Here is a 21,534-nt window from a genome sequence, read left to right on the forward strand (position 1 = left end):
TCCACGTTCCATATTTTTGCAGTCTATAGAGAAAAAACTAGATGTTATTGTAGAAATACTTTCATCATCGTGGGAAATATGTGTATTCCCTTCTTCCCAGGAGTTACATAAGAAGATTAATGCCACCTCTAATCCAAAATAGTGGCCGAATTAAAAAGGCGGTGCTTTACTTTGTGCTGAGACGCTGCCGGTGACTGTTGCCACGTAGCTTTCATGTTGCCTGTTAACTCCCGGAGTCGGCGTCAGGACGCGAGCGGCGAGGGCCGGGGTTAATCCCAAACACGGGACAGAGCTAAGCATGCTGGGAGCAGGTTAACACACACACACAAACACTGGGAGCAGGTGAACACACACAAACACAAACAGAAGCTGGGCTAGTGACTACAACAACTATTCTGCTTCAATCTCCCTCAATTTACCCACAGTTTGTTCTTACTGAGTTACAAAGTCACTGTTCCTCCTGCTTTAAAATCACTTAAATACCATTTATCAACAGTCTTGTGCTGAAATCTCCAAATCTTCCCATACATCACTTTAGTATGACCATTATTCACACCCTGCTGGAACTGAGGGAGATGCCGTGCGTGGATGACCTGGTTATGATGCTCGCCAAACAGACGCTTCTCTGATTAGCCACACATTCATCTCATTCCTCAGGTACTGCTTGTGAAGCCTTGTGAAATTTCAAACCTACTTGCAGCATTTTTCAACCTATATATATGTTTAGGAACGCAGATATGAAAAGTTGGAGAGACAGCTTCGATTTAGATCTTTGCGATTGTTTGGTGGGAACAGATTGAGGCACAGCAGCCGCAGCATGTCGGCAATTATAAAACAACAGGGATGAGACCATGTGAATCTAGACGACGACTCTATAAATCACTCGGAAACAAGTGGAGATTAATGGAGAACTGACACGTGAGCAATGGCTGCCGTTCACTCGAATTGGGCGACATCATGTGTGTTGTCCTGGTTTCCTTCTTCCGCTGTGTTTGGCAGAAGAACTCAACTTTTGAAGGGAACAACACAAGCCCCAGCCAATCGAATTGTTCTTAAGGAAATAACCATGTGCGGCATGAGCACCTCGCCAAATATGCAAGGTATAAAGGTGACGCAGACCACAAGAGATGTGATTGGTCCGCTTGTAAGTGTCTCGCCGCCGCCATTTTTGAATTGGTTTGAAGGAACACGACTTGTGTTTCTTTTCTTCGTTGCAGTTCTTTGAGGAAAAAGTAATAGCTCTTCAACATCCATCAGCTCCAACTCCAAGTAACACTGGCCATTGTTGTGAAGTAAACAGAGACACAGCAGGGGGTCTGAGGGGGAGATGCACAACATGACAGCTCCCCAACATGTGAAGCCAAAACTTCTCCATCGTTTACATTCCTCCAACATCTCATCGAGGCAAATATGAAGTGCTTGAGTGAGAAAATAATCAAACGGTCCGTCAACAATGAAAATAAATGTTAGTTTGAGCCCTAAACAAATAATCGACAACTGCTAACTCCACTTTTCAAACACCGAGCTAACTTGTACAAACAGACTTTAGAGCACACAAACAAACAAGGGTGGTGGGGGGGAAGAAACAAGCCCCGGAGCAGCAGAGTAATAAATCCCACTGAGGATGAAATTACTCTACAGACTTTTTCTTCCACAGAGAAAAACTGAAAACAAAAACACAGTTTCAGCCACTTGTGCTGACTTCTTCTCTCAGCTGGAAGAGAGAAGCTCGATCAGGTGACTGACATTGATTTGGACACATGAACACACACGAGATGGCCGGTCATGAAATGTTAATGTGTGCCAGTAACTCAGCACCCCCCCCTCTACATTATAGATATCTGAGGTCACGCTCCCAGGTGAGATGCCCCTCAGGCTTCTTCTCCATGTGAGACCTCACAACAACAGCACAGAGACACAACCACACGACTCATCCCCTGTGTGTGACGCTGCTTTTCATCAGCTGTTTCCTTTTTAGATACTGTTTATTACTTTAATGCCCCACATGGCCTACATGGCTTTCTGATTAGACATTAGACGTCTTAATCCCTCATGAACCTTTGCACATCTTGAGACGTCTCGTTACTTCTCCAGACTCCAGGTCGAGATCTAAAAGGAGACAGAGCCCCCGGACCAGGAAATGAGCTGGGAGAGGAAACTAGGCCAAATAATGGAATTAAAATGAGGAAATTAATCAATCACACTTGTTGTTTTTAATAAAAGAGTAATCAATTAAGTAACTAATTGGTTTGACTCTACAAAATGGGATAAGACTCTTTACTAGATTAAAAAAATGCCAATTAAACCTGATGATATCAAAAAGCCTTCTCTGATTTTGCTTGAGTTGTTTGTTTGTTTGTTTGTTCTAATGATTTTATCCACACTGGTTTACGATGGAAGAATCTTACCTCAAAACATTAAAAAGCTTTTCCTGATTATATCTGGGTCACAGTTTCCAGGCTTTGTTTTGAAAAGTGCAACATAAACACAGTTTAATAATATTATCATTATTATTAGTAGTAGTAGTATGTGTTGTAGTATGCGGCAGGTTACTGTACATAAGTCCAATTATGTAATTATCTACTGTTCATATTATTTTCATATTTCTACTTGCATTAACACACCACAGTACATTCCTTGTGTGTGCACACCTTCATGTAAATAACCGGCTGCAGTCTCTGGATTGTGAACTATGACACAACGATTGGAGCCGGGGTGGGTCCACTCTGTCTCTATGGTGAGGACACAACACTGAAGAGTGGAAACACAACAGAAAAGACTTTAACTTTGACAGATCACGTATAGACAACTAGCACAGTTCTGTCCCCGGGTCCTGTGCGTGAGACCAGCCGAGACCAGAGCCTGTCCCCGGGGCTCTGGACAGAGAAGAGACACCGGAGACACCAGAGTCCTCCAGCCAGCTGCACATGTCAATCACAGTGTCTTCAAGTGTCAAGAGAGAGAACAACACAACCAGCTGCACACACGTGGTCCAACAGAACCACACACACACAACGGTTGTGTTGTGAGTCAACACAAGAGTTAGAACCACAGTTGTGCACGGATCAGACTTTGGGTTTCGGTCTCGTTTCCTTCTCTCTTACCGTCGCGCTCCTCGATCCTCCGGCTGGATGTTGGCTTTGACAGCCGCAGATTTCCAACACACTCACACACACAGACACACACACTCACACACACACACACACACACTCAGTCTGTCCTCACACAGATTAGAGAAGCGGCTCGATCCTGGTCACAGCTCCACAATGTCCCCACTTTGGTTACAGTACACGGAGGAGTTATATCTGCAGCTACTTAACCTGGAAGGCGTGCACACACACACACACACGCACGCACACACACACTCACACACATGAAGGTGAAGCCACTGATCCTCATCTGAAGCTCCTCCCACTGAGCTGCTGCTCCAGGCCACATCCACAGGAGGAGGAGGGTTCTTCTCATGTCTCTTTACTCTCAAACTCAAAAACATCAATCTTCACACAGATGATGTGAGAAGTGTCCAGATGAATCCAAGAAGAGAATTACTTTGAATGTTTGACACTGTTAACTGTTTTGCATTTAGCATTTCACTTTTTATATCTTTTTTCTTTTATATATTTTTATTCAGAAATGTTTATTTCAAAATAAATGTTACTTTGTATAAATATTGGTAAAAAGTGAGTAAATAAGAAGTAAACAGTGAGTAAATATATACTGGTTTCCCATTTTTTATTGCTCTCCTATAATGCATGTTGTATTTATTGCGTTTTTATGTTTCTATGTTCATTGTTTGCACCAATAACCAGAGCAAATTCCTTGTATGTGTGAACGTACTTGGCAATAAAATACTTCTGATTCTTCTGATTCTGATGTGTTTAAACTGGTTTATTATAGTAAGTTAGGGTCAATAATAACAAATTGGATTAGGTTTTGGCTTTATTGAGTCAATCCTGTGGTTTTGAGATATGTCAACATTTGTAGGACAAAGAATTACAGAAGTTTCAGCCCTATGTTGTGTTTTCATCTCACGATATATGTTCATTTGATTCAGACACTTATAAAAGAAGAGATTAGATATAATAGAGCAAACATTTGATCTCTATGTGATCTGTTTGGACTGAAAAGTGAGACTAATTTCTTAAGTTTGAGCCAATGATACAGAAAAGAAGAGACTTTCTACCCAAACTTTGCATCGTGTTGACATGAAATCATGTTTTAAATCTACAGTGTATATAAAGTATTTAAAATGGACACTTTCCACCGGTTCAGTTGAACTTCTCTGGACCTAAATCCGCCCAGTTCCACTACCCACGTCCCATCTGAGATCATCTCTGTGGTTTCCAGCATGAAATTATGCTTCAACAAGAACCAGCATTTATACTGGATTGAGGGATGTTAGGTTTTTTCCACTTCACAGTTTGAACGTTGCAGTTAGAATCAAACCATATCTGAAATAAATTAATAAAAACACATATTAGTGTATGATGATTATTCAGTTGTCTTCATGCAAGTCGTAGTTCAGTATATAATACTTTGATTTACATATATTTATATATTTATTACTTCTAACTTGGTACAACCAAGCCTATGAATATGCCCAGATATGTACTGACATCTAGTGGAAAGAAAGATTAACTGCAACTTCCCACAGCCATGCCTGCATCTCAAACGAGGAGGAAGTTGATCAAAGTTTATTCTTATCGTGTATTTTATTGGCTGAGCAGTTTGTTTTATGGTTATTTTTTAATATTTGACCAATATTAGATCATTTAAATTCTCCCCCTGAAAGTATTTCCTGTCATTGAGGTTTAAAGCTGCATTTAGAACGTCATGATGGTATAATACAATTAAAGAGGAAATATAATTATCTTGACAACTTCAACATGAAGAAAAAACACTAGTTGTCAAAACAAATCTGAAAATGACTATAATTATAATGATTTAAACCACACATGTTTAAACATTTTGATTCTTACATTGTTGCTGTAGTGTGATCTTCAAATTGTTTATAATTGGTCCATTTGTTTGCCACCAATTATTAATGTTTAACTTGTAAATTAATATAGTGATAATAATAACGTTTTTTTCCATTACTATAACATTTAGCAATTGATTGATACCTTGAAGTTTTTCTAAAGCAGTAAAACCTCCATAACAAACCCAGACTAATGAACAAAAAATGTGTCTATGGTGGTTTGTGTGTGTGTGTGTGTGTGTGTGTCTGTGTGTGTGTGTGTGTGTGTGTGTGTCTGTGTGTGTGTGTGTGTGTGTGTGTGTGTGAGAGTGTGTGTGTGACTGTGTGTGAGTGGCACCACCCACCCAGTGCAGGGCAGACCAGGGACTGTGCTGCTGTGGGCAGGACTCACTGAAACTCCCAGTGCTCAGTGGACAGCGGCCGCTGGGATCGACCGTGTGGACGAATGGAAGAGAGACCCACTGCTGCCGAACTCCTGAAACTCTTGTTGTCGGTTTATTTATTTGTTTTTAATCTCAAAGTTGTGTTAAATCGCGATGGATGAAGCTTTGCGTGGAGATGAGAACGAGGCGCAGCGCAGAGATGTGCGGGACAGAGGCCAGACATCAGGTAGTGTGTGTGTGTGTGTGTGTGTGTGTGTGTGTGTGTGTGTGTGTGTGTGTGTGTGTGTGTGTGTGTGTGTGTGTGTGTGTGTGTGTGTGTGTGTGTGTGTGTGTGTGTGTGTGTGTGTGTGTGTGTGTGTGTGTGTGCGTGTGTGCGTGTGTTTGTGTGTATGAACAAATAACGGTTTATCATGTGCCCCCAGCTTATTATCTGTTGTTAAAGTAGAGAGTTGTGATTGGTCGGCTCACTGGGTGCATTCTATTAGAGTCTTTAAAACTTGTTGAATCCAGCACAGTTATAATCCAACCTGTTTTATTCTCTATGGTCAAAGTTGTGTAGGTTGTCATTGTAGTCTGCTGCTTTAGAAGACATGAATAAAGTGAAACCCAGGAATAAAGTGGAACACAGGACTAAGGTGGCCGAACAAAGTTTAAAAAATGGAATAAAGCAACTTGAAGAGACAGATTGAAGAAGTGAAACCGAGGGAAATCTGCCACATCGGCTTGAAACATGGCGAAAACAACTGTGTAACATGATATATTAGATATTATAAAAAGATAAACATATGATTTGCAGGTTGGGAACTAAAACACTGGGATGTTTTTTTAATGACTCAATGACATTTGTACTGTGAGAAGAAATGAAAACCTGGAGCTTAGAGCATTCAGTCAACCAGACAAATTGGCCTTTGTTCAGTTAATCTATGTAATTTAAAACATTAAATAGATCTGCTCACACAGACAAATACCTTCATATCATATTATAGCTCTTACATTCTTATAAAATTAAATGAATAAGAACACCTCTTGGACAAACTGCCGTATTAATGAAGACAATGAACTGAATGAACTGTGCATTTGAACTTTGAACCTCTGATGCTCCTGTGTTTCTTATCAGACACACAACTGTTAGACTTTATGTCTTACGGCCAGTCACTAGCTTCAAGATATATATATAAAGCTGACTGGTATGTTTTTATCTCCACAATGTAAGTGACTATGAGCCCAATGTTTTTTTTTTTGTCATTTTACACATGAAACAAGATAGGACAGCGTTTTGTTTTCATTCCGTTTGATTTATGGTTTCATTCATACCCAGGGAATCAAACACACACCGACACACCCTCTGTCAATGATACACAATGATGAGTCTACAGTGGTGTGACACCAGTTGACACCTTGTAATTATATCAACTGTGTTCCATGGTTAATACCGACCTTGGGTGTCGTCTCTGTTCCTCGTTGTCACACACCTTCTGCACAGAGCTGAGAACCAGTCTGTCTCACTTCACGACTTTTACCTAAAACTCTACACGTCACGGTGCCACGTGTCGTTTGTGGCTGAAGAGGAGACAGCTCTCTCCTTCCTTTCAGTTCTGACTTACGCGATTTACTAAACAAACAATAGGTTTTGTTAGCAGCCGCCAGCCAGATATAGGAGAATACAAGCTGTCTCAGATCTCAGAGTGAGAAACGAAGCTTCACAATAGAGGTTCCTCACGACTATAACAGCTTTCTTTGCTCCTGGTTTTTCTTAGAAACACCTTGTGTGAAAGTTCTTTACATCTTCAACTCCCTTGTGCCCAAATATCTACATCCACTGTCCCAGCTTCATCCTAAAAATACCCCACCCTGACCCCACCTGCTGCCGGATGGACACGTCTGTCCGTCTCAATGTGAACAAGCTGGTGTTTGTAGTTTTTCAACCTTTTAAATCATCGTTAAAAAACACATTCCATCACTGCATTGGTCATATTTCTGTGAGTTTCCACTGTGATTCACCCGTCGGCTCTGTTACCTTCTAATCTTCTCTGACTAAACCTCCATGTTGGCTGCTGACGCCGTATAAACCCTAATCCGTCAGCATCACTCTGTTCTGTTTTATTTCAAGTCAGTTTTGTCCAGACCCTCTGCTGACAACAACATTTTAACATGTGATGCTTTGCAATTGACATCATGGCCTTGATCTGAGCACCAAGCATTTTCATTTCAAACCTGTGAATGTGGTGTTTTTATCTCAGCATGTTCCAGACATCATGCTAAATAAATACGACACGTTCAATATCCACGGTTTCGTCCTCAAACCTGCACAAACCTGTTGGTAACAGACTAAAGTTACACTCTCTATCTGACTCTGGATCTGCTGCTTCACCACTGTGAGTTTCTGCTGTAACGTGACACACAGAGGCTGGGACTGTTTTTCTTTCTTTCCCTTTGTTGCCGTTTCACCAGCTGCTCTGCACCGACGGCTGCTGTTGTGCTGAGTAATGTCAGCATGTGTTCAAGTGACAGGGCGGCTGTGAGGGGAAATCTGTCCTGCTGACTTCAGCAGCTTCCTCCTGTGTTGACAGGGTTGTTCCAGGTGTCCACGGCCCACGAATACCAGGAGATACTCACTGATTGGGATTATGATTCAAAACAGTACGAGGGGGCTCGCCAGGTCACAGGTCAGGGCCGGGGTCAAATGTTTAATTAGAAGGAAAAAGTGGGACATCTCAAACACAAAGCTCCCCTCACGCCTCAGATCCCAGATGACAATTTTGCTAAAAATGTAAACGTTCTCAACTTCTTTAACCAACGATCTCTCAGATTTAGGACGTTCTTCCTGATCTCGTTCAGATACTCCTGAAACTGTCAGAAGGAGGCCGCCTCCCACTTTAGTGTCAGAAGGAGGCCGCCTCCCGTTTTCAATGTGTGAGTGATAAGGAATCTTATCAGTTCTAAAAAGCAGAGTCTAAATCTGTGTGATTTCCTTCTAGATATGTAGTGGATTACGGGATATTTATTGTATTTGTATCTATTTTTTTCACCCCTGCTGGTTTGTTTGTTTGTTTGTTTATGTGTGTGTATGTGTGTGTTTTTTGTGTTTGTGTTTGTGTGTTCGTTTGTTTGTCGGCAGGATTACACAAAAACTGAAGAGAGTACCACAAAGCGTGGTAGACTGATGGGACACGGGCCAAAAAGAATCCATAAAAGTTTGGCGTGGCTCCAGACAAATCTTTTTTTTATCTTCAATTTCCCAGGGAATAATTCATGGTCCTGGATTCTTTTTTTAAATACACATTTAGTAGATCACATTAATATAAGTAATACGGCATTTTCTCTATCTCTGATTTAAGCTTACTTCAACAGTTTGCTTTGTCCTTTTTGACTCTTTCCAGACATTTTGTTGGAAGGGTTTCACCTTGTCCTTTAATTCCATCACATATCTCTGTCAATGCTCATATATCATTTGATTGTCAAGGCCATCTCTCCCATTTCTGCCACTTACTATGAAGGAAGGATGGTATTTATGGAGAACAAATTATTTAACAGCCAGCCCTTTACATTCATAATCCCTCTCCAGTTTTCCACTCCACTAATATTCAACTTCAGCTTTTGAGGAAAGGACATACTAATCCTAAGGAAATGTTCTTTTCACAGTCTTGAGTGTCACAGAGTCACCTGAATATAACCATGACCTCTCACTCTGTAGGCAAATGACAGTGACGGTGTCTTTTAGGAAAACCAGCACTTCCTGAATAGCCACATTCCAGTTTAGTGAGATTGGCCGCGTAAACACAGGAGAGGTGAGATATCCCAGGGCCCTCCCTCTCCTCTCTGTTGTCTGTGGGTGTGTGAGGGCTCCACCACACACACACTCAGTCAGTCGCTGCACCGGGAGAGAGGATCTTACTGGAAATGTACTGACAGATTTACTATTTAACTCATCACAACAGGTAAGGGTTTTGTTATGTGAGGAAAGTCTGTGTTCAGGGTTATAGTTCATCCACCTCGACGCTCTCGATCCACACGGCCGCAAGGAAGTGACTTCATTTCAAGCTCCAGTCTTTTCTCAGTGATTGAAAGCAGAGAAGCTGCTTTCTCGCATGTTTTTCCAAAGTGAAACCTGAGTGAGTGGGAGTGAGGCACATGATAAGTAACAGGTGTGACAGGTGGATGTGACTGCAGAAGAGCTCCTGGTTTCAGGCCAGAGCTGAATTCACCCACAGCCTTTCCAGTGTCTCTACAGGTTTCACTCTTTAATAAGGAAACTGCCTCTTGTTGGATTACACTGTTTTTTTTACTAATATTGTTCCTCAGCCCAGCTGCTAACTAATGAACCTGTTGTTTGATTAAGGTATGAAGTGAAAGAGTGACTGGCACATTTTTGCTTTTTGAATGGGAATCATTTCTGATGTCACATATATTCCTGTCAACCACATTGAAACAACACCCTATTTATCTTTTTAATGTTCAGATTTTTATCACAACGTCCAGTTCTGTTAGATTGTGGTATTGTTTAGTTTCTTGGGTCCTAGTCAGCTGCTATAATCTGTTTATCAATTCATCTGTTTATCTTACAGCTGATAAGGAATCAGATGATATCAAACGGTTGTTTTGACGGCACAAGGTTTCAGTGAAAATGCTTTGAAATGCGTCGCAGTTCTGGAAGCATTAATGATTTGTGACCTTCACCTTCATTAACTGGTTCATTTCCAGTTAAGACAACTGGTTCATCAAGATTTAATCGTTGATCCGGCTGGTCGGGGTGACGTGTTTCTAGTTCACACTGTCCCAATCTAGTCAGACTAGATATATAAGTCAAAATGAAGTCATTTAAATCCAAACCCTCTCCACAGTCGTGTTCTGGTCTGACCAGTAGCTTACGAGGGCTAATGTTATCTTCTTATGTATGTTTATATAACTGAATATCTGCTTCAGTTTGCTGACTTCATGTCTGTTCTGTGTCACTCTCACTACTTTGCAGTGTAGTTGCTCCTTGTGGCCACAGTGTCAAAAGTTATACAGTCTCACATTAAAGTCCTGATCTGTGTAGTGTAGTGAAGTGTATAGTGTAGTATGTCAACAGTAAGAAAAATAACCTTGTATAAATAATAGTTCTACTTTGATTGAATAAAGTATTTCAGTTTTTATTCTTATTTATACTCTCTCTTTTCTATTCTTAATACCGTCCACATATAATTTATATAGCCCCCTTGTTGTCTCTTTTATCAGATTATTTTGTTTTTAAGCAATTTGAATAAACACTTTATCATGTCGGGTTAAAGTGGCGATATTTACTCACTTTCAGAAGTCAGTACTTAATTAAGTTTAAATTCAAAGTGTCTGAGCAGATGTTTTTTCCTGCTTCAAAATAAAGTTACAAAGTGACAAACGTCCCTTTGTCTATAGAAGATCAGACAACATGTCTTTTGTTGTCGCAACATAATAAAGTTAATGATTTACTCACACACTGTGAGGTCTAACTATGAATCTTAACTGTTAATGTTGTTTATATTTATTTTGGCTGATGAAGCAAATCATTGAACACTAGCCTCTATATGTCGTTGATATTATTTCTGCTACTCATCGCTTATTAAACTGTTTCCTCCCCCAGATCGTCCTGAAAGAACCAAACCAGAGCATTTACACTGCAGGTGAGTTATTCCTCCTTGATCTGTGGGTTTATATATTTGCTCCAATAGCTCCAGCCTCTGTGTGCGTGGAGCTGGGATCAGACTCATTGTCTCTGTAACGGTCAGATCTGCTGATGATGAGGCTGTGAATGAACCAAACAATGAGCAGATCAAACCGGACTGACTGACTGACAGATAGAGAGGACGTCAACAGGAGAATTGATTTGTTGATTGTGATTATCTTTCTGAAATGTCAAATAACATCCAGCAGACTGAAATCTCAAAACATCCCCCCTACAACTGTCTCCACTGAATTTCCCATTGATTTAAAAATATTCTTGCTCACTTTCACAGCCTTAAATGACCTTGCACTCCAAATTCAATATATAATTCTATCTTTTACTGTTCTAGTCTGTTCTCAGCTCATGATCATTGCTTTATTCTAATTCGATCTACCTGTCTGGTCATTTTTACACTCAAAAGCATCGAAGGAACTATCCATGTTATTTTCATGGTGATTAATTGGGATGGATTTATATATATATATATAGCACTTTAGACGAAAGAAACCTTATTTTTGATATTGAAAGATTTGGAAATGGGTCAATGGAAAGTGCTTTATCAATAACATTCAGAATAATTAGTATTATTATTATTATTACTGAGAGAGAGAGAGCAGGAAAATAATTTAAAGACAGTTTGTCATATAAATACACAGGATGTCTTCCACCTTAAGATTTGTGTGTTTCCAGCTTCTCACGTGGAACCAGGAGGAGAGAGAGAGGATCGCGTCTCTTTCCCCTGATAGTTCATGTCACCCTGCCACAGCCTTACAGTTCTTAATGAGCAGGGAAACAACGAGCCTGCTCCTGTTTACGTTGGTGGAGACGCGGGTGACGCGGATTAGAGAAAGCACCTCAGGTCTTTTTAAAAAGAGAGAGAGAGAACAAAAGGGAATCGTAACATGATGACAGCGCTGCGTGAAGTAATGATAGTAAAGGATTAGACAATAATACGTCGACATCTTCTGTGAGGAAAACAGCCCGAGGATAAGGAAGACGAGAAGCGGTTAGTTTCTCTCTGGAGATGATTTGAATTTAAAATTTTTAAGTGATTCTTCATATTTTTCATATATTTTATTTATATAATATTCATGTTTCTTCTCTTTTTCTTATCTGCTTTTATTCACATGCTCCTCTTCTACAGTTCAGTGTATATTTACCCCTTTAGCAGTTATAATGAATACTAAAATGTGCATATATCATAAATTACTGCATCATATTGACTAAAAATAAAAATATAAAAGTAGTGTCTGCCATTTTTCTCAATTTATTTCATTTTATTCTATTGTTTATAGCTCTTACCTTTTCATATCCAGTTTCTTTTATCTCTCCTTTTAGTTAAGATGTTATTTTAAATCTTATATCTTTATACTATATATTTAGTATATATATATATACAGTGCTTGTGTGTGCCATTTTTCTTTATTTTACCTTTCTCAATCAATTTATTTCATTTTATTCCATTGTTTATAGCTCTTACCTTTTCATATCCAGTTTCCTTTATCCCTCCTTTTAGTTAAGATGTTATTTTATATCTTAAATCTTTGCATAAATCAGCTTCAATGGTATATACAGTACTTGAGTCTTTTGAACAGTACTGACCAGGGGTGAGTCCCTTTCTTTTAACTGAGTCACCACACAGGTATGTACACACTCTGGTCTGTCCGTGTCCCACAACACACTGATGAAAGGTTCTCTTGTGTTTTTCAGTCAAGGTCCTCTGTCTTCTATACGAGCTGCAATCAAACGAAGTAAGTTTGTTCTTGGAAGTTTTTGTTTAAAAGAGATTTTTGTTGACAATGAAAATTCAGAATTGGTTATTTGATGTATTTACTAATGTAGCAGTTATTTTATGTGGTTGTTATGTACAATTTAATCTAAAGATTTCTTCCAGATACTTGACAATGGTATCATGGGTTGTTAAAGTGAGATCAACATAGCTCCAATCAGAAGAGTAGCAAAGAATTAAGGTTGTGTCTTAATAACGTGATATTTGCTGATGTAAACCAAACTAATACACATGTTTATTTCACCTTTTATTCTCCTTTCTTCAGCAAGAACAACCTCTCAGAGCGACCAGGCCAGAGACAGAAGGTAATTTAAACAGTTTCCATCAATGTCTGCTCATGTTTACTTATTCTCACTCATGTCCTCTGAATTAATATCTAATGTGTTGGATGTTGCAGAAATACCAGGTATTCCATGTGGATGTGTAGATGTATGTTGGTTGTGTTTCAGGCCCTGATGGTTCTTGCTGGTTTGTCTTTCAGGCGACCAGAGATCACCATCGTCTCAGCTGAACCTCTGATCGGTAACAACTGGTTCCCAGCAGGATCCTCTGTGGTTTTCCCTGCTCCCACTCCTCAGTCATGCTGGTCGACAGACGTCCAGACCGTCTCCCAGGTACAGACTTGAATCCACATGTGTGATTTTATAAAGGAGCAATGCTTCGTTCTTTGATATAAACCTGTTTGTGGAGGATTCTATGGGTGTGTATTTGCGGCTCTGGTTTGTCCAAGAATAGTTTTTCGTTTTGATTTCTGCTTTTAATGACAGGACAGAGTAAATTTGAAATGTGGAGAGAAAGTGGGGCAGACTTGCAGCAAAGGGCCGAGTCAGAACCGAAACTGCCAAAAAAGAACCAAACAGTTCTTATGAAATAATGAATATACAAACCAAGCACAGAATTAACTTAGGTTTTAAGCATCAATAGCCAGAATTTGAAAATATATGAAAATTGTAGTATAGGTAACGAGTCAAAGTAAACCGAGGAGGTCATGTCCTCAGTTTACCTCCTTTAATTAAGTATTAAGTATTAACTATAGAGCGTGTGTGTGTGTGTGTGTGTTTGTGTGTGCGTGTGTGTCTTTCATGATTCAGCCCCCACCATCCTATGACCAGGTGATCCAGGAGAAGACCCAGGAGGATCACGTGGTCAGGCCCACTGCGGCCCCCCGCGGGACCATTACAAGCGCCACACAGACCGACCCTGAGAAGGAGGACACCGCCGTCCCACAAACCAGTGCTGCTCCACATTCGGCTGAGAAAAGATCTGCCGGTGAGACACACAGGAATCACTACTGCTGGCGAGAAGTTTCAAGTGTGCGTCGGTTTCTCAAGATGTTCGTTCACTTTTGTTTCCAGGTGAAAAACCAAAGAAGCCACCGAGGCCGTCGCTGCTGAAGTCAGCGGACAGAGGACGGCTCTCTGAACCTGTGGGAACAAAGACCACTTCCACCAACACCGAGGATCAAAGTGGATCTAAATCTAACGTACAACAACCCAACCAAGCAGATCCTCCTCACACCAGATCTGTGACTGTACACTGGGACTTTCCAGCTGAAACTCCTTCCTCCTCTTCAAACTCCGAACCCCGTCAATGCCCAGTTCCGCTTCCTCGTAGAAAAACCCGAAAGCCGGTGATTTCAGAGGAGGTCGAGGTTCAGTCTCTGATCAAACTCAGTGAAGACAGTGACGCCGTTCCCTCTGATCCCGAGGACTTCTCTTCAAATAAATATCTACAGGAACTATTAGAGGCCTTTGGTGAAGAGAACCAGCGTGAGGAGAACCAATCAGACGAGGCCTCTGCGGGTGAAGATGCTGTTGGCGAGATGAACGCCAGCATGAGTCAACGTAACATCCGGGCCAGAATCCAGGCCTTCGAGAGCCAGGAGGGAAATGTGGCAGAACCAGTCAAACCGGAGCCTCTACCCAGGAAGGCCGTCAGCAAACCAGCAGTCGCTGCAAAACCCTCTGCGGCGCTCAAACCTCAGTTCAGCGCAGATGATGTCTACCAAAACGTCTTGTCCGTACATTCAGCCCAAATCCAGGCACCGGACCCGAGACCTCAACCCCCTAAGAAGCCAGTGGGAATGTCGATAAAAGAGGAGCTGGAGACTTTACACAGGAAGGGGGCCGTCCCAGGCAGATCCCGTCCTCCTTTACTCACCAGAGCCGACAGCATCGACGAAGGGGAGATTTCACCGATTCCTCCGGCACCTCCAGTGAAGCCCTTCAAAGAGCCTCTCAAACCAAACCTGAACTTCAACAACCACAACTCAACCTCCATGTCCACTGAGAACCAGTATGTGAGCACGCCATCAAGTAAGTACGTTGTGTAGAATAAAATAAAATAAATATTTTCTGATTACAGCAGATTAGATAAGTTTGACAACTCTTTCTATATAAAGCACCTTTTCAAAACAATGTGACAAACGGATATGGCTCAATCAGAACAAGCCTCTACAGCTTATCCTTCATGGGTCACGAGAGGTTTGAGCCAATCCCAGCTCACACTAGCCAAGATAAAGTGGTACATCCTGGACAGTTTGTCAGCGTCTCATAGGACAGACATACAGAGACATACAACCATTCATTCCCACAGTCGTATAACCCTAACCCTATAGCTAGGGTGGCTGAGAGGCATCAACACACTGCAAAATAAGAAAACAACTTCATCAATTTGATGACACATGCACTGCAAAAAGTCACAATACAGGCAACTGTAGACACCAGATATGTTTCCAAATGATCAATGTGAACGAGTGAGAAAACTCACAGAGCACTTATCAAGTAGAAATACTCTTTCAGATAACAGAGCATTAACCTGTGCTGCAGGGATTGTATTTACTCCTCACTTCAAAGAGGTGTTTGCTGTAAATACTCAGCAGTGAAGTCAAGTGTCTTTGTCCTCAGATCACGTCCCAGCGGATCCTCAGCGCAGTGTGGACAGTAACGGAGTCTCTTTCCCCAGACAGAGCATCACCAGGAGACCAACCACCATCAGGGTCCCCAGCAAACCTGCCTCATGTGAGTCCACAACACGTCACATGACATTATTGACATTACACCTGTGTTGGTAATGGAGCAGGTGTTTTCAGTACATTATAGTAAAGACAGGTCTCTTCTCAGTCTCAGATGCTTTTCAGGACAGTGCTCCTCCTCTCCCTGTTCAGAAGCCTGTGGGCTCCATGAGCTCCTCAGTCATCCACAAGCAGATGTCCACACCCGTCCTCCCTTCACAGGTAAGATTAATAAATCTGAGGAGTAGTTTCCCTCAGTTGTATTTTGTACAATTCACAGACTGTATGTAAAGATGGATGATACGTCAGCTGTTGGCTGGCCACTTTATAGTTCACATATCTTACCTCCTCCATTGTTAGTCGAATTTCCTACTTGATGTTATGAAAACGGGGTGAAGTGTGATGGTTGACAGCTGAGACTGACTTGCAATCGGTCGAGCATGTGTATCGCCGGGACTTTGGCGCAAGAGCTTGAATCTGGGATATTTTGGCTTTATTTTTGGAAAGTAGGAGAAAGAAGAGATTCATTGTCCGTCTTTATTTACAGTCAGTGTTGCAGTACAATGACAATAAGGCTATTTTATCCTCTTCTATTCATTCTGGTGCATTTCTAGTGGAGAACGTTTCCCTGCCGTGTTCATCTTGTCTGTCAGCTGAGGATCTCACCTGCTTTCTTTCCTCTGCTTTCCACGAACAAACTACTGACGCCTCTTTAGCTGTGTCTGAATGCTTTGTGTGGTTGCCTGGTTACTATGGTTTCCACGACTGTAAACCGCTCAATGAGTCTGTTTTAGAGCTTATAAAGAAAATCCTCTTTCTTCTGCAGGACTCTTTCCAGTTTGGACCAGAGCCATCGCTACCGCCTCGGTGAGTGAGAGGAGTAAATCCTCAAGTGTTCGAAATGTTAGTTTCACGGGATAAAGATGTTTCCACCTCTCACCTCGATGATGTTGTTGCACCTTAGGAGGGCCAACACGATCAAAAACCTCCCACCTCGCCCACCTCCAGCCAAGCCCGGCCCGGGAAGACCTCCCCCACCCAGCCTCCAGGCCACGGGTCGATCCCAGTCAGTACCATGGGACGTTTCTCCTAAACCACAGGCTAAGAAGCCCCGGGGGAAGAGACCCGTCTTACCTCCGAGACCCAAGCCGGGCCACCGTCTCTACAACAAATACACAGTGAGACAGATCCCACTGCACGGCTCTGAGCTGCCATCCTGTTTCACATACACCACGATGAGCACATGTTCCATTTTCTTTTTGCTTTCTCTCACCAGCTTGAGCTTCCCCATGGAATTGCAGCCAATGACTACAACGGCAGTAACACAGGGGAACTGTCACTTCAGGTGACCAAACTAGTTTCCCAGACTTTCACATTTCCTTGACATAAAAGTGGATTACTTCACACATAACACATTCATTTTCTGGACGGACTGATATCTAATACCCTTTGTTTTCCTTTTTGTCAATAGAAAAATGAAGTTCTTCTCCTGCTGGCGGAGATTGACCATAACACTTTTGAGTGCCAGGTGGGAGACATCCGAGGACGAGTCCCCAGGTCTCGCATGACGGTTATAACTCCTCTTACCGCAGACGTGTCCCCACCACAGGTAACTTATCCTTCAGTCATGAGTAAAGAAAACGTGTTCCTGATACTTGAGCCTCACATTTACATCCTTATTGTCTCTGAACAGGGCTCCGCAACAAGCGCTGCAGGAGGAGACGGTTCTGGGCTAAAGGTGCAGGTCGTACATGACTTCAACCCAGGTGATACATCCGTTTAATCTCACTGAGATTGTGAAATAACTCATCATCGATTCTGTATTTGGGCTTAATGGTAAGGTCCTGTTAACATATGGTGGCTTTTACTTTGAAATTCAAGCTTCTTTTCTGAGTTCCTGTTAAGGCCCTTCAATCATCTGGGAGCTTTTATAATATTCTTTTTTTAACACATTTTTAATTCTAATTTTTTTATGTAATTATATATAAACATAATCAATGGAATATGTATATAACTGAGCCATAGACTGTATATAAAAATGTATAAATAGTTAAGCCAAATCATATTGGTGGCCCCCTGGTGGCTGGTTGCAGTATAGGTTATAAACCCAGTCTCGTGGACCAAACCAAACAGTCAATGTACACGTCATATCAGTTTTTCTCAAAGATGGTGTCTTCCATTTTAGTTAGTTGTGTTCATGTTTCTGATGAATTTAGTTTCAATTAGTTATTTGATGTTGTAAAAATAGGTTAAAATCGATTTACAGTTGTGACTGTGCTTCAATAAAGACTGAAAGCACATTTTTCTTTTTTTGTGCCTGTTCATTCCTAAAACATAGATATACTGTTTGTCTAAAAACAGAACAGAACAGAACAATGGGTTGGACATTTCTGTGTAAGTTTGGATATTTGTGTGATGCCATTAGATTACTGATGTTTCTTGTCTTCACAGAGGGTCCAGGAGAGCTGGCTCTGAGAGAAGGAGATGTTGTGACCATGGTGGAGCCGGTGGACAGCGAGTGGTACAGAGGAACCTGTCGGGGATCCTCTGGTTTCTTTCCTGTCAATTATGTCAAAGTCTTGGTGAGTTTGAACTATCGAAAAATAAGGCTGATTTTCTATAAATGTATGTGATGAATAAGGATTCCTTGAAATAATTAATACATTTTATATTCTCTTTACAGTCAAATTCACCAAAAACCCTCCCTGTCAGGAAACCGAGGCCTCCACCTGCAACAGCCAGGTACAAATTTTAGACAAGATAAAATCTTTGCACAGGTCTTTACAGCCCCCCCCTAACCTGAAGTGTGTTTGTGTTCTGTGAAGTGGTCCACGCTGCGTGGCGAGGTTCGACTTTGAGGGCGAGCACAGTGACGAGCTGTCGTTCTCGGAGGGAGATGTGATCCAGCTGAAGGAGTACGTCGGAGACGACTGGGCTCGGGGACAGAACGGCGTCTACACTGGGATCTTCCCTCTTAACTTCGTGGAGGTGGTTGAAGATCTGCCTCCACCTCCCAGTCGGCAGCAGACAGCGCCCAGGAGCATACCCCTGCCAGGTATGATGACGTGAAAGCTCCACAACTAAGTCAATTCATCAAATCCGCCAAGGAGGTTGTGTTTCCTCCCCTATTCATTTGATTCTTTGTCAGGAATACACACAAATATACAGATTTCTATTACACTTGGTGGAGGGAGGGGATGTGACCAAGAAGGAAACCATTACATTTTGGTGTGGATCTGACACGGTGGCAAATCCAGGATTTTCTTTTTTAATCACTTTTCCTAAACATTGTGAGATTTCCCGGGATATTATTAGTGGGGTAGGATTTTTTAGATAGAAACCTGTAACTTCAACCAATGTGTTGCAGAGACGATGTGGATTCAGTCGTGATTCAGCATTTATATGTGTCTTCAATAGTTTTCATCAGTTATGAATCAGTACAAACATGACGGATTTGTTGCAGAATATAAGGAACCTGAGAGTCACTGCACTTTTTGTATCCGAGCAATTGAGACGCCTGGTACTTGAGTTTGTCTTAAATGGGGATATTTACATTCCGTCAACATGTTAACATCTCAATCTCTGAAACAAAAGAGTGGCAGTGTCTGTGAGTGAAGGGCCTCTCTCCATCTTTTTCGTTTGTGTTCGCATTTCCCTCGGTGGCATGACAGGAATCTGTTTCTGCTTCATTAGAAAGCTTTTTACTGAAGGTCTCTCCACTCAACAGTGAACCTGAGGCCCTCACACATACTTACTGTAGCCTGGAGTTCAGAAATACAGTTTAGATGTCATGTTTTTCTCGGAATCAATGGGTGATAATAAAGTCAACACTACTATCTAAAGTCAAACTAAACTAAAACCTCACAACTTGGTTTCTATTTCCCTGCATCTATCTTTTTTAGGCCAGCTTAGTACTTGACCTCTGCATCCTCCATGGAAGCGTCTACATAGACTTTGCATGCAACACTAATGATAACACACCCAGATTCATGCTTTCTATTTTTAATAACCTTGACATATTTCCCCTCCACAGGCATGGTGGCCTCTCCAGGTGCAAAAACAGAGTTGGCCAAACCTGCTCAGGTAACCAGTTCCTAAATAAATGCCGGGACATCAGTGTAGAGAAGATGTTGGTTTAAGATAAATCAATTAAACATCAGAAATTCAGCTCTCTTCTTGTGTTTCATTTTGCTTTGCAGGTCTCTCAGTCCAGCGTGGACTGGGTGGTGGCTCTGTACGACTACACCGGGGGTTCGGAGGAGGAGCTTTCCTTTCAGCAGGGCGACTGCATCCTGCTCACCAAGCACATTAATGCTGAGTGGAGCTGTGGCCGGCTCAGCGGCAGAGAGGGCATGTTCCCCAGGGCTTTTGTTGAGAGCAGCACAGGTATGAAGCTCTCACAGTGGTGCTTTGTCCATGTTATTGTGTTGTTGGCTGCAGGGGAATCAGTGAGTGTGTTACAGAGCAGCCATGCGGTTGGAACGTGGTGTTAAATGTTGCTTTGGTGAACTCTAGTCAAATTTTTACATCTATAACTCAAATGTTTATTGGCCTTTAATAGTGACAAACAACACAACTGGTGCTATGGCTGCAACTAGAAATTACTTTAGTCTTTATTGATGAGTCTGCTGGTTATTTTGATTAATCAAGACACAAAATGGTGAAAACTGGCCAAGGCAATTAACCAGAGCTCAAATAGACATCTTCAATTACTTATTGTGTTTGTCTGTAACTCATAGATATTCATTTTACTATTTCATCCTTCAAAGAAAAATACTCACAACTGAGGATTTGAGTGTAGATATTATTCTTAGTTTGTGTGAACAGTGACTTGAAAGATTGTTGAAATAGCTGCAGAATCATTTGGTGTCAGTTATCTACTCAGTTTCAACTTTAAAACTGTTTAGTGTCACAACCATCGTGATTTGTCATTGACCAGTACTGGATGTTCTCCTCAGCAGGATCCCAGTCATCTAACAGCCAACAGAATGAAGCTGCTGCTGGTGGAAGAGGCAGAGCTCTGTTTAACTTCACATCGGAATGTGATGAGGAGCTCTCTCTGCAGGTACACTGATTTATTTGTTCCCATCATTAACATTCAAAAAGCACAGATATCATCTGAAAACAACTAATTTCTTCCTCTGTCACAGATGGGGGATGTTATATCCAACCTGGAGACAATTGATGAAGAGTGGTTCCTGGGGGATTTAAGGGGGAAACGAGCAATGGTCCCTAAAAACTATGTACAAGTTCTGGGATAGTACAAAAAGAACTGCAACACTAAAGATGACCACAAGAGGATTTATACCTGAGGACAAACCGGAGCTTTCAGCAGTGGAGGACCTACGTGAACTGTAGCTTTTATTACCAATTAGTGCAACCTCTTGTATCATTTGCAGCATTAACTTAAAAATGAAGCGTTTACTGAATTGATCATGTAATAAATATGTACGATTAAATCTGTAAATACCTGCTTTTTTAACTGTATCCTTTACCATTTGCACCATCTAGTGGTTTGTCTCCCTATGTCCTGTTCCCCCATCTACAAATATGGTCAATAACCAATAATAAGTATTTCATTTTCCTTCATAACTTTGTTTATAAATGCATGGAAATATTTAATAAAAAGTACCACTAGATAAGAGCTGCAAACTCAAGATGCCCAGTGTAATTTTTGCACTTTGCAGGAAG

The 21,534-nt window shown here is 41.4% G+C and overlaps 1 protein-coding gene across 1 annotated transcript; it reads left to right on the plus strand.

Moving 5' to 3' along the window:
- Window positions 1-5,514: 5,514 nt before the first annotated feature.
- sh3d19 (SH3 domain containing 19) lies at window positions 5,515-21,475 on the plus strand. Its single transcript, XM_061083492.1, has 22 exons — window positions 5,515-5,587; window positions 7,932-8,027; window positions 10,961-11,000; window positions 12,752-12,792; window positions 13,096-13,135; window positions 13,312-13,444; window positions 13,922-14,099; window positions 14,186-15,145; window positions 15,737-15,850; window positions 15,953-16,065; window positions 16,670-16,710; window positions 16,808-17,021; window positions 17,120-17,188; window positions 17,315-17,452; window positions 17,537-17,609; window positions 18,295-18,425; window positions 18,527-18,585; window positions 18,669-18,898; window positions 19,877-19,926; window positions 20,043-20,229; window positions 20,802-20,908; window positions 20,994-21,475. Exons 1-22 carry the CDS (start codon window positions 5,515-5,517, stop codon window positions 21,102-21,104), a joined length of 3,198 nt encoding a protein of 1,065 aa, XP_060939475.1. The 3' UTR covers window positions 21,105-21,475.
- The last annotated feature ends 59 nt before the right edge of the window (window positions 21,476-21,534 follow it).

This window comes from Limanda limanda, chromosome 2 (genome assembly GCF_963576545.1).
Source record: "Limanda limanda chromosome 2, fLimLim1.1, whole genome shotgun sequence".
Classification (NCBI taxonomy): domain Eukaryota; kingdom Metazoa; phylum Chordata; class Actinopteri; order Pleuronectiformes; family Pleuronectidae; genus Limanda; species Limanda limanda.